The sequence below is a fragment of the Cyprinodon tularosa genome, unplaced genomic scaffold (genome assembly GCF_016077235.1).
Source record: "Cyprinodon tularosa strain WSP-4 unplaced genomic scaffold, ASM1607723v1 ctg17, whole genome shotgun sequence".
Classification (NCBI taxonomy): domain Eukaryota; kingdom Metazoa; phylum Chordata; class Actinopteri; order Cyprinodontiformes; family Cyprinodontidae; genus Cyprinodon; species Cyprinodon tularosa.
Genome location: NW_024038531.1, coordinates 1,647,081 through 1,661,752, shown reverse-complemented (window position 1 = coordinate 1,661,752; position 14,672 = coordinate 1,647,081). Strand labels below are relative to the sequence as shown.

General features: G+C 35.5%; 1 protein-coding gene across 6 annotated transcripts in view; it reads right to left on the bottom strand.

Annotated features, from left to right (window-relative positions):
- Nucleotides 1-14,672, bottom strand: part of diaph2 (diaphanous-related formin 2) — a 542,053-nt gene that overhangs the window by 115,259 nt on the left and 412,122 nt on the right. For all 6 annotated transcript variants that reach the window (XM_038281299.1, XM_038281303.1, XM_038281304.1 and 3 more), the window contains one exon: nucleotides 990-1,154. In XM_038281299.1, coding sequence (XP_038137227.1) covers nucleotides 990-1,154 — 165 coding nt within the window. The remainder of the gene's footprint in view (nucleotides 1-989; nucleotides 1,155-14,672) is intronic.

Sequence of the window (14,672 nt, the reverse complement as noted above, 5' to 3'; positions counted from 1 at the left end):
ATACTTAAGCCTTAAGTGGTTTGTGAAGAATGACAAAATAACCCAGGAGATAAAATGGTGATGTCTTTGAAGTTATCTTAATTTGCAATAGAAAGCCTTGTTTATTGTTTTAGGGTCAGAAGTTTTTGAATGTAGGGGTTTACCACACATAGATAAATGCTGAGTTTGAATCAGAAAATGTTTTCCTTTTGACAGTTTTTTGTATTTTCTTTACAAAAAAATACATATATATTAATTGGTTCTGCAATACTGGAGTAAAACCTAATTGATTTATGTTATTATTAATCCAGGGATGATTCTTAGAAAAGATAAGGTGGTTCTGGAATCTAGGAATGAGTTAACCTCATTAAAATCCTGTATTAGTATGTGTGTCGTGGCTCACTTACTCCAGCTGTCCACAACTTTAAATCTTAAATTAACCTTGCTTTGCAAAAATCTCATGGCTACAGTAATTGCTGTTGCATTTTCTTTCTTCATCTCAACGTTCTATCTTGTGAATAGCCAACTTCTTTAGCACTGCCCTTTTATGGCTTAGCAATAATGTTTTTGTTAGTAATAGTCAAAACAGTAGTTTTCCTTAAGATTTTGTAAACCCTAGCATTACAGAGTATATATATATATATATATATATATATATATATATATATATATATATATATATATATATATATATATATATATATATATATATATATATATATGTAAATATTTTCTTTTGAATTTAATAAGAAATTGGTCATTTTGTATTTCTTACTATTTATCATAATTAAAATGTAACTTTCAGTTTTATTGAAAACATTGTGATTTCTCACCATCTGTGAGGTCCTACAGCAAGTCTGATGAAAATGTAAGCCATGTGCAACCAGCTCTCATTTCACTAACACCCAATGAGCAAGTGAGTGCAAAGGCATGTGCATGTGTGGGTGGTGGGCGCCGTTAGGCTCTGTGTGTCTGCAATTGGAATAAATGCACCATAGTTTCAAACTCACCATGAAGAGGAAACGGAAGTTGGCCAGCTCTCCGAAGAAATCCTCCACACTGACTGAGTGGGGGTCGAATGCGAAGTAGTTGCCTATGCTCTCGTAAAGCTTCTGCATGTTCTTGTGCATGATGGACAGCTTTTCATACTGCTCCCGAGAATGTTTGGAAAAGCCGTGAGAAAGAGGGAGTCAAGGAAAATGGAAAACAGAATGTCTCAAACACAGAAAACATTACAACGCTACAGTAATCAACGAAAGCAAGCAAATGTCATGTTAAAATTATTATGATGACAAGCTTTATAGTATTTTTAAGACCAACATAAGTCAAGGTCAACAGAACAAAGCAGAAAATGGATAAAGGAGGATCTCCATCTCACTTTGGAGTCAATGACATGGAGAGCTAATAGCTGCAGCCCTGAAGTAATGGAAAGGTGTTTTGTAGGCAGCAGTATGACACAGATGGTTGCTGGAAAAGCTGATTGCAGTCATTGTTCTATTGTTTCACACAACAACAGTGGGGTCAGGTTGTTTTGAACCTCACAGCTCACGTCGTACTGTGTAATTTACTGAACAGGCGGAGGACTTTTCTCCCGGTGAATGAGTATTGACAGGCGGCATCAGTTAAGCATTATCACAGCAGCCATTGACCTCATGGAGACCGCACTTGGGCACTACAAGACTCCCGCCCAGAGTAGGATGAGGATGATGCAGCATGGATTTATGTGAACACAAATGCTTGCACAACATGTAGTTACACCAAACTAAGAAAATAAAAATAAGACCTTGAGAAGGAATTCTTTATAGGTAGCATCTAATAAAAGCAGCTTATTCAACAATTTACTTATACTGTATCTTTAATAAAGAAAAGGCTCAAAGGCAAAATAGTTTTTAATAAATCTGGTCAAATCTCATTAATCAATTTTGATTTCAATATGCTGCTATAGATGGTAATAAAAGTGGCACTGGTATTTTTTTGTGAAAAATTATAATCCATGATTGTTAATTCATATAACATAATTTAATTAAGAATCAGAGTGTCAATTACTATTCAAACTAGGATCATATTACCGTCATCAATAAAATATTACAACTCATTCTAGGACTTTTTATAGACTATATAAGAAAATCTAAGCGTTATGATAGGTGTACTGAAGTTATTCCCTGAGGAGAAGGTGCAACTCACACACAATAACAGGAAACAAGACAACATAACTTCCTAAACACTTACTTGCATCGAGAGCAAAACTCATCCTGCCTCCATAATCATCAAACATAAGTGAGGTGAAAAGCTAAGAGCACTTATAACCAGAGTGCACACTTATAGTAACACACAGCTTATGTGCTGGCACAGTCAAATTAAGCTATAGGACAGTCTGAAGGTATGCTATACCTCAGACGGCAAGGTATAAAATGAGTTATTTTTCATTTCTTTGTCATTGGCTGGTAGCAGATCCGATAGGAAAACTACAGATATGTAAATATACTTTATCATACCAACAGAAACTCTTTATGGTGCTAGAAGAAATCTAGTATAGATGGTGAGATTCCATCTTCTTCTGTATAACAACTAATAAAACTTCTTTAAGGAGAGAGTGACCAGACTTCTATACTCTAAGTGAACCTTACCCACCATTAGAATTAAAAACTATTAAAAAAAAAAATCTTCTTACTCAGATATAATGAGTGTTTTATGTCAATTGAAAAAAGACACTATTAGATTTTTTTTTTTTTTGGGTAAAAAACGTAAGCAACCTTAAAGGGTTGACTGTCAAGTCAAATGTTCATTTTTGGACTGAGCATATGTTTTAACTGAAACGCTCTAAGGGATCTCCTCGATCAATGAAAGTAAAAAAAAATGTGCTTAAAGAAAATAATGTGTCATCAGTTTTTATAAGGTTCTTACATCAACAGTAGTGATGTTTTTTTTGCCATTATGCCCTCTAATAATTCATCTCAGTAGCTATAATCTTTGCTGCACAGAATGTATCATATATCTAGAAGTAAGATGGAAAAACCTCTATTGGTTAGTATTCTGCTACAGCACTCATTAGATGAATATTTTTATGAGCTACACATCATGTTAAACATTTATGCACAATTAATGAATCTATTTATTAATTCAACAGGGTAAATTCTTGCATCACTCGAAGGTATACCCTCAAATTTTAATTACTCCCTACAACGTTAGTCATTACAGCAAATCTCAGAAACGCATCATGGTTAAAACACCATATTTAACATTTAAGGAACCACAGTATACATTGTATGCTATTCTTTCCTCACAGTCTAACATGTTGCCTACATTGTGAAAGTATGAGGAAATGTAAATATATAGACAATCTACAAGACATTGTAGAAAAATTTTGCAAAGCTGAGTGGGGCAAAACTCCTGCACAGCGCCATTACAGACTCACTGCAAGTAATCACAAATGCTTGATTGCAGTTGTTGCTGCCAAGGGTGGCCCAACCAGTTATTAGGTTTAAGGGGCAATCGCTTTTTAAAGAATAGATCTTGATTTTTTTTTTTCCTTTATGATGAAAACATCTTAACTGCAAAACTTAACTTTGTGTTTAATGTTCTTAAGCACTTAACTGTGACCAACATGCATAAAATAAGGAATCAAAAAAGGGGGCAAAAAACCTTTTCTCACCACTGAATGTCCAGAGCTGTAAAGGTTTTTGCCCCCTACGACTTAATTCTGCCTTTGATTTAATGATTGAAATTATCAAACACATTTCAATGTTAAACAAACATAACCAAGATCCCTTACAGAACCTGTGTGACAACAACAGGTAGACTGATACAAGATACAAGCAAAATACAAGACAATCACGGAATGATTGAAAGAAATTCAAGAAGATATGAAAAACCAAGTCATTTATAGATTTGAAAGGATAGAATAATTCTAAGGTTCCTTGGGTAACTATAAAAGCTGTACTGTATATAAGTAAAAAAAAAAAAAAAGAAGAATGGTGACCTTTCCCAGGAGTGGCCAGATCTCCAAAATCTGTTGAGAGCGCATCGATAACTAATAAAACAGGTTATTGAGGACCAAGGCAATCCATGCCATAAAATCTCCAAACACTGCTGGATTAAAATTATTCCACAAAATAATTTTTACTACCTTGCTGAGGGGTATAGGGGATTACATTTTCACAAAGTGGCAGGTTGATTGGGATAGCTGTCTTTAAGAAAAAAAAATCAAACTATATTGCATCTGCTGATCTACAGCATTTACAGTATACAAAAAACTAATAATAACAAAAATAAACATAAATCTTTGGGGAGGAAATACTGGTCACTGTCCTGTCGGTGCACATCTATTACTGTAATAAAGAGGTCAAACAACTGATAAAAGTTCAGAAAAATAAGGTTTAATTATGAGCAAGACATAGTCTGTGTGAATGTTTCTCTTGCTAAAAACAGATTTTCTTTTATCAATTTTAAAGTAATTTTAAAGAAAAGTGTAGCTATACAAATCTTTGGTTCTGCCTACACTTTCTATTTTTCAATGATGAGTGTACATGCTACAGAACTTAGTTTCTATTATCTTACATTTGATCTACAAATGATAATGCTGATAAAAATAAAACCACATTACAATCAAAGCGGCTTCATTAGGACTGGATTTTTGCCATCTCCAACTTATCAGTGCAGTCAGTAAAGCACCTCTTGCTGATACAGTATAAGGTGCAAATCAAGTACTGTGCATTTCTCAAGGGAGTATTAGCCATAACAACCAGAAAGAAAAGTCCTGGAAGTACCTGCAAACTAAACAGCAAATAAATGATGAGAAACAATGAATGTAAAAGACTAACAAGACAGAGCTTATCTAATTAAAGGAGTTTGTCTTTTTTATACATTTTCCACTGTAATCCAATATAAACTGGCCCTGCTGCCATCAACTGATTAATAAAGGCCATATTTTGATAACGATTTGCTGCCTTAAGTTAATCTTGCTAAGGTGGCAGCTCCCAAATCTTTAGAGACGTGGGTGCGGTTAAAGACAATTAGTGTTTTTTTTTTGCTGTTACCTTGGCAACAAGCAGGGATTTGTTAGAAGAGCATGTGGCCTATCATTATCAGGGCCAAATGGTTATCAAGATATTATTATTTTTGAATTCTACCATTATTATGTGGAGGCGATAGTTTTCTAACAAATCTGGCCATTCACTGTCTGTCTGCTCTGCAAGTTTAAAACACGTGTCAATGGGAACAATGGGAATGCAGGATTTTTTTAATTCTCCAGACATGTAACACGTCATCTCCTCCGTCAGGTCGGGAGTAAAACACGTTTATTGCTTTGATCTAAAAAACAGTAATAAACAGAGATTTTGGAAAGAGTTGTTTTCATGTGGAGAAAAAGTCGGAGTAAATTAGTTGGATTTTATTTTATTTTTTTAAGAATACAGTTGGACAATCAGAACATCGGGCAGAGAATGGACCTCTGTCTCTATTCATATGTGCCTGGACACGATTTACCCCCATTGCTGCTGTCAGACTTCTATCTCTTCCTCTATACACCTCCTGCAATCTTCTTTTTTTTTTTGAGAGTCCCAGTGGATGGATGTGAAAGTAAAACTTTGCCAAAGTAATATATCTTTTCAACATCAAAAGAACTCTTGACTGGAGTCATGTTTCTAGGATGTAGATATTTCTAGGATGTAGAACACAGTTTGCTAGAAAGATAGAGCCTTGTAAAATTGTGATAAATTTTAGTTTTAAGGTTAACGCTTAGGAGATGGATTTCCAGCTTACAAAAATCACTAAACATAAAAAAGCTTGTCTTAACAATGTCAAAGAAATGTTGATCAATACCAACAACGTAGTGCTACAACTTAATGGTTACAGAACGCTTATCACCCCTGTGGTTTAGGGAAGGAAAGGAATTACTTTATCCATTTAGAGAAAAAAAAAGAGCAATTACTGTAAAATAGTAGGTTGAATGTGTGATTTTCTGCAGCTTTTTTGTGTTTTCTTTTCATTCACTCTGCTACGGTGTACCTCACAGCTCTCATGGGGCCTCATATTGTTTATGCTTTATATGCCTTCTCTTCGGTGCATTTGAGCTTTGGGAACTGTTACACACAGTATTTAAATATACATTAACTTTTAGCAACTATATTTCTAGGGTACATGTTTTTCACGGCTGTAAACCTTCAATCCAATGTAAATCAAAAATCATTCCTTTGACTTTGGAAACTTCCAGTCCATAACAACCCATGCTAAACCTTTAATCAGAAACCTTTACATATGTTTAGATTTATTCACTCTTTATTATATTTCAAAAGAGGTCAAATCAAGGTCAGAAGTAGAAACTGTGATATAAGCTTGACAAACTCATGATCTACCCTACCTGTTGTCTAACCATATTGGCTTCCCATCTACCATAGCTAATGTGTTTTTCCTCACTGGGTTGCTGAGGTCTCTAGATCACGGTCTTTATAAAAGGCTCTTTTTAACTGTCTTATATTAAACAGCTTCTTTCTGTATTTCTCTGATTCTGTCTCCTTGAACCTAAGTCAGCCTTGGCAGATGGCCACTCACACTGAGGCTGGTTCTGCTGTAAGGTTTCTTCCTGTTGGAAAGGAGTTTTTTCTCTCCACTGTCACTACATGCTTAGTGTGAGGGAATGCCTTTGAGTCGATGAGTCGATGCAATCAACTGGTTTTCCTTAGATAGAAAACTTTAAATCAGTCTGACTGTATAGTCTGGTTGAATTGTAAATTGCCTTGAGATGATGCGTTGTGAATTGACCATACGTTAATATAAATGCAGTGTGAATTTTTTCCTTATTTAGGAAAGTATCGGTTAAATTAAACTTGAACTTAATTACAATTTTCTGGTGTATCTTGGTGCGTGTGTTTTCAATTTTCCTGCGTAGCTTGCCTTCTCCTCTCACACTCTGTACTACCCATATATACACTGCGGTAGATGTGTCCCGCTGGGGACTGGACTGAAGCTGGCTGGGCTTTTGCTCTTCGTATTTCCACATCAAAGAGATGTCATTTTGATGGAGCCTGACACACACTATCCTGCAGCAAAACAACCTGCACACTGAAGCCGCCATCCAGCATGCATACAAAAACGGAATGAGAAGGCAAAAATACTTTCACACTTATCCATATATATATATATATATTGCACTCACTGTTCATGCTACCATTCTTTAACTGTCTCCCTGTCAGGTTGTCTATTAAACTGTTCTTTCCCTTTGCCTTTTCTCTCTTGTTTCTTTCACTTGTCTGCCTTTATACAGTCTCCGTCTAAAGAAAAACTCATTATAATTCTCTTTCCACACCACCATTTGATATTCTCTCCATTCAATTCTCTCTCTGAGCAACAAATCCCCTCTTTCCTACTCAGAGTGGACTTTCAGAAGTATTCTGTCTGAATAAGGTCTAACATTCACACCACTTGGGCTTGGGGGTGAGCAGGGCGTAGGAACGCTGGGTCACGAGGTAAAGCATCAAACGGTCTTTGGTTGTTGCCCCCCATCCCCTCCAAAACCCTGTTTGTATGTTTTTTTCTCTTCAGGCTATCCTCAAAGAAGAGCTGCCTGCTCTCCCCGAGCAAAAAAAAAAAAAAAAAAAACTATGCCAGTGCATAAACAGACCATATCCCCAAGGTGAAAGGGCCTCCAGGTAGCAAACATGTATAAACATTATGAACAACTTCATTAACTAAACCTTATGTGATGCCATTTTTATGCAAATAGTGCCTTCTCAAAGAGAAATAAGTTTCAATTTTTGTTTCACATTTACCGCAAATAAAAGTTCTATATTTTAATTGTTTGTATATGTGATAGACACAGAATCAAAGTAGATCTTAACCAAAGCTAAAGTTGATGCAATGATGTAAAAATTGTTTGCAATTAGAAATACGACTTATAGCACGCACTTTTATTCAACCCTCTTAACTTTAATTTCCTTAAATAAAATACACCGCAAGTCATCTGATTAGTAAATGTAACTGAACACATACATAGGAAGATGCTGAACAAGAGGACATTAATAGAAGCAGCAGAAGAGAGGCCCATGCTGCTCGGACGTGCTAGAGAGATCCACAGTTTAGGTGTTGACAGGACTACTATAGTTTGTGTATTTCAGAAATTTGACTTTAATGGAAGACATTTAAAGGAATGTTTAAAAGAAAGTCATAAGAAGAAATTTGCTACAAATCATGTAGAAGGAGTAATTGTAAAAGTTAGTGGTGAATCCACAGTTATGGCTGTAAATTAACAAGCGAAAGATATTATGAACCTCATTAGAATAAAAAAAAAAAAGACAAGCATATTTATGCAATACAATTAGTAAGCTTTTTAAAGTCAAAACATTTTAGAAACATGTATAATTTTTTCTACTTAAAAATTATACTTAAGGTATGCTAATCTTGGAAATCAAAATAAATTAAAATGTATTGAGAAAAGATAAAGGGGTATGGGGGGGGTTTGAACGTTTCAAGGTACTTCAGCAGGATGCTGCTCATGAAAGCATTCAGTTCTTTGCAAAGAGTGCTACATTAGACAAGGTCAGGCAATAAAAAATCTTATTCAGATTTAGGTCTCCGCAGTGTCTTTCTTATTATTACTTTCTATAAAGTCCTGTTACTTCCTGTCCTTGTAAAATCTGTAAAATTTTGCTTTTTGTCCTGCCCCAGAGTCTTCATTACTGCATTTAATCAGCCACTATTTACCTGTTTAACATGCCAGGGAATTATTTTTTAATTTACGAAGCTGCTATCAGGCACACTTGTTTAAAACATCACAATCGGACATCCAAACCGTACCCAAGTCAGATTATAGTTTTTTTTTTTTTTTTAAAGCCAAAATTATTTTGGTTTCATAATAAAACACAGTAGTATCGATTTATGGTCCCCTGCAAATTCAAAACGCTGTTCACAATGACCACCTATGAGGACGGCATTAAATTACCTGGTTTGTTTACCTGTGTGCATGAGAGAGTTATTAAAGTGCGACATAAAACCATACATAGGGGGCCTAAAAAGCCTCCCTAATAAGTCTCCTGTAACCTAGTTTCATTAATGTTTATCTAATGCATTTCCTATGTGCTCAATGGCCAATCCATCCAAGGCCCCACACTAAGCCTTCTTTTCTCCAAGCCCCACTATCCCTGCTCCCTTTATCCCCCTACCGACAGCCAGCAGCCCCTCTGGGCCAAATTACACCAAGGCTGCCCACTGACTGGACACAAGCCATCATGTTGACTGAGAGGAGAATAAGGGAGTAGAGTAGAGAGTTGGTATGTCAGATGGAATAACTCATTTTCTCTCTTTCATTTTCTTTTTTAAAATAAAAACAATCCTTAATTCCAGAGGTTCATAATTTTTTTACCAGAATCTGTTTTGTTGTTCTTACTGTACATAGTTGTAAACAACCTTTAAAAAGCTTAAAGGCTAAAATGCAGTACAGACTTTGGAATGCAGGCTTTGTTAAATGTCACTGATGTGTAACTTGCACATTTACACAGCCGGCAATCCTTTGCCACACCATTTGGCATCTCTTTAATGCCGCCACCACACCATATTTCTGTAAGAGGAGTTTTTATTCCTCATAAAAGAAATGTGCCGCTCTCCCTTCAGCAATAATGGTTGTGATTGTTCTGCTACCTTGAAGCCACCCCTTTATACAAACACTTTCACAGAATAATGATCAGTTCAAGCTGGATTGAGTTAGTAGGTTGATAAGCAGTTTTCTGGTACCACCGCCATTGTTGAATAGGTTGAACTGGACAGACTTAAAGTACAGTAATCCCGCTAGGTTGAGTTTGCCTCGTGGTACAGGTCTCTGGGTATAAATTTGTGGAAAGAAATGGAAGACCTTTCCCACACAACTGAAAACCTGGTTATCTTAATCATTTTGAAAATACACTAAACTTGGACGACAGGTGAATTCTCTACAGGCTGTGAATCTTGGCTTTAAGTTTTCAAGTGGTGATGAAAACGTTTATACTAATAAGCACCCAGTTTTGATGGACTTTGCTTGTCATCCTCCATTGATGTGCAGTGCAGTGAAATTATTCCATGGAGAAAGTTTATGGACAGGTGGTTTATCCGATAACCTGCCAAGTACTCTTTGAAAGTACCTGTCCTTTAACACTTTCCTCAAACGACTTCCCATATGGCTGTGTGCAACAAACCATATGGCACTTCAGGTTAGCTATATGCACAGTGTTACTTTTATGGTGACAGTGCAGTCCTCACTGATGTTTTTAAATATTGTCTGGAAGTCCAAACTTTAAAAAAAAAGGCTAAGACTGTGAAGAGCTGTCTGCACATTAAATTAAAAACATATTTTCCCACATCTGGTAGGGAAATCTGACAGGTTCAGCAAGTTATATTTCCTGCTTTGACAGAGGAGCTTAGATTTTTATCCCCTCGTAAGTCCTCATCATCTTCTCACCTACAGCCTATACCTCTTCTTTCTCTGGAAATTAGAAGGCAGATTTAATGTCAATTTTACTGTCAATTTATTCTGCCCATCTGTCCCTGAAATATTTATACATGCAGGGGAAGGTTGCCTCTGCTTAGGCATTCAAAGCTCTTCACTAAAGCACCCAGCTGGTGTTTTAACAACTCAGTGAGGGGGAAACTGGTGGATGTAATGACTACATCTCATGAAGGAAAAGACAGTATATAAATTAGGAATGAGAGGATTAGGACCATGGGAACGACCTGTTGAATCAGGGATTGGCTGTTCAAAAATGGCTGTCAGGAAACATTTTTCCTTTCTTATTGGAGCTTATCAGGAGGTGAGAACACAATGCTGTTCTGAAATGATATGCAGAAGCACACAAGTTTTCTTTTATATTTTATCTTGTGTAGCAATAGCGGGTCTGTGCCTGTTTTTTTTTTTTTTTTTTTCCAGAGAGCAGCTTTAGGACAGTGCAAACCATCTGTGTTTACAACATTCACATTTGTCAAATTTTAAAAGGTCAAGTCTCTTGTTCCCGCGATCTAATCAGTAAACATCAATTCCGACCTAACTACAATGACTTCTGGAGGATGGGGTTTGATGGACAGCTTGTAGACTGTGTTACATATTTGAAAACAGAAAACCTAAAACAGCATGCAGAAGGTTTTCAATTACAAAAGGTAACATCCATGAGTCAGCATTTGCAATATTACAAATCCTGTGTGACACATTTACACTTTTGCTTTGCAACAAAACCCACCACCAACTTGTTGAATATGGGGGAGAACAGGTGCATTCCCATAGTAAATAAATTATATTCAGATTTTAATTTCAAATGTATTCACTACACACTTAACAAAACAAATAGCTTTGAACAAGGCATCCACCGAAGCATTTAATTTGACAGATATCACTGAACAGCAGTTTTTATTCCAGCGGCAGGACAGGTTGTAATTTGCAACCTCATCAATCTAAAATATTTGTTCTCTCATGGTGTTCAGGGACTATGCAGATATTTCTTTGAGTTTAGCACCTTTTATTTATTTACTAATCTTTTTGAGGACACAAATGTAACAATGACAAAGATTAATTACAATGATTGTTTTTTATTCCTTTTTGTCTTTTGCTTTGTGTCTAATTATCTGTGCAGTGTTGTTGAAACTGTCTGAATTTCCCAAGCCTTTGTAAAAACATTACTGGAGCTAAAAGAGGTTTTTTGAAACTGGGTTGATTTATGTAACAGGCATTGGTATGATTATAACAATAGTATGAAATGATGAACAGCAAATATCCTTTAAGTATTATAAAGGTGGAAAAGTTGGCTCTCAAACTTTACGTTTTATTATCTTCAGATAGTTGATAAACTATAAATTGTTTTATTAACCTGAAGCCTGCTTCCCTAAATTTAGACCGCCTACAAGCTCCTGATTGGCTCTCTGTCTTTTCTTGTGTTATTGGTTGTCTCTGCTGACACTCCTGAGGAGCTCAGTTGCAAAAATCTGATGCATCACTGGTGCTACAGTCCCAAGCACTACCGTAATTATAGCTTTAGTGTCGCAAGTCTAGTTCTCTGCTTTTTGGTACTTTTGGATTTTTGAGATATCTTAAAAGGTTCAGGAGTTTTGGTTTTTGAGAAGCACGCATGGCTGTCAAAGGCGTCAGGTAGTCATGAGGGGGAATCTGCTGCTCTAAGTTGGACATTTGTTCATTTGATTGGATTGCATGATCAACAAGGGTTTTAATATCAAATGAAATAATTTGATTGGGATCATGTACATATGTGTGTTTGGTAATTAAGCACTCTGCCAGGATGTCTAAAAAAAAAAAAAAAGGCATAAGAGACTTCTTTAAAATTCCAAGCAGCATGCCCACTTCAAGATCCTCCTCATCATTGTAAATCTCTGTTTTCTTGTAAATTGCAGACAAAAGTAATTTACTATTATTATCAAACGGGGAAAAAATGCAATCAAATAAAGTGAGTTTATACATCCAAGCTCAAAATAATTGTAAAACTATGTAAAACTACAAACGTGTCATACATTTGATTATTGCATGAAAAATTGTCCCACAAAACCCCAGTCAAATAAAAAAAGGGAACAGTGTTGATAGTGTTTGTGCACTATTAACTGACATAGTGGGGAAACAGACTTAAAAAGTCACCTTACGTCATATTACAGTATATATGATGTAAGGTAAGGTTTATAAAAATAAAAATAAAATACTTGGGTCCCATCATCTCCAAAATCAAAATTTCATCCTTGAATCTATACTTTTTCAAATGCTTGATAAAAAAATGCATCAAAATGATACTTTAAATGCATTTTCCAAATAAACCCAAGCAAAGCCACTTTGCATTAGAGATATCTGAAATGTATTACAGCTAATATAATTGTAATATCAGAAATGAAAAGGGTCAAATGAAATGGAGGTAAAAGCTCCCTTCTAGTCACATGTTATGATTAATGAAAACTGGTTTTTAAGCTTGCCTTCTTCAACCCTCTGATCAAAACACAAACCACTGTTGAATATCTTATTATGTAAATTAGACTATTATATTTGAAATACTAGAGCTAAATGCTTTGCTCTCATTTCAGTTATGTGGGAATAAGTGCAAAGGTCAGATGCTACAATAGTAAAAAAAAAAAAAATTAAATCTAACAAAGACTGATGAATCCAAGTCATTTCCGAGTGAGAAGAGGAGGCATTTTGCATCTACTGGCCCATTTTTGTATAAATTCTCCTGATAAAATAAAAGTCAATATTGCATAACTTATTTATTTATACAATAAAACCTTTTTCAATCAGAGAGAGAGATGCAAACAGAACCAGCCTGTGCTCATTGACTGATACTGATGACCTTAACTTTATCTTCAAGTACAACTAGTTAATTATAGGATAAGATATTTTTTCAGCTTGTGAATAGAGAAAAGATTGCGGCTGGAGTGATAAAAGATCGTCTGTAAGGAAACAAAGAAGAAAGAATGAGGGAGAAAGGCAATATTGATCAGATTCCTTCAGTCAGACTACTGGCCCAGCAGCTACCGTGACAGGGTACAGCTCCATTCAATAGCCTTATCATTACCACAGCGCACGCCCATTCAGGAGGTCAGCCCGTTTGCTCCCGGTTCACTGTGTGTCTATCTGTGTGCATCCGTAGGGGAGAGAGTGGGGGGTCAATTTCGATTCTTTAAGCCAATGAATCCCATTATAAGACCACTTACAGCACATTTCTTTGTTCACTACACTGTCTTCCTAATGAAGTATCCTGAGAGTAAAGGGGGTGTGAAGTAAAAACATTTTTTTTTTCAAGGGTATCACAACAAACATGCAGAGTAAGTAATGTGTCTTAATTAAAACATGATTGGGAAATAACATGGCTAAAAAAATCAACAAGTGGTGACAGTTTATTCCAGTTATTAAGCTGTGGGGTACAGACTTGCTGCTAAAAGTTCTTTGTAATATACACAATTTTTGTTTCCCACAACTAAATGTTATATCAAATAAAGGGAATTCTGATTGAGTCACTTACAGTTACACTTACAGTATCAATCTCCATCTAAAGAGGTATGTATAGGTTAGTTTTGACGGCCCTGATACAGAGGTCAGATTTTTAAACTTCACTCTCTCTATGCATGTTCAAGGCTCTTATTTTGAAATAGGAAAGTTTGAGGTCTTTCAGCATCGATCATTAACTGACAGAGTGGGCAAACAGACTTAAAAAATATGAGTAAAAAAAAAAAACATTGGGAACACAGTGATTGGTAACTGGTAGAAGAGTATCTACTTATCTACTCTGAAGCTTCCAGTTATGTTTGTTTTTAATGGTTTTGGGACGAGTTTGATCAGTTTTAGTCAAATATATATATCAGGAAATATATATATATATATATATATATATATATATATATATATATATATATATATATATATATATATATATATATATATATATTTCCTGATAAATGTAAAATAATAATAAAATTGGCTTATTTCAAAAGGCAGTAAGATTAAAAAAATATTGAATGAAATTTTGAAAACTGTTATCTTTTGTTTTCTTATAATCTCACTAAATCTGTATCCTTTGAACTCTTGTCTTATCATATAGATAAATTGATTTTGCACCACTGAAAATTTTGGGGTTATCAAAGAATATAGGTCAGGTAAGTAATCAATACCTGCCTACTAGGGAAACTCTTACACAGGGTCCAGTCGGCCTGTTCTGTAAGCAGGTATGAAGAGGGTCTGGGCAGGGAGTGCA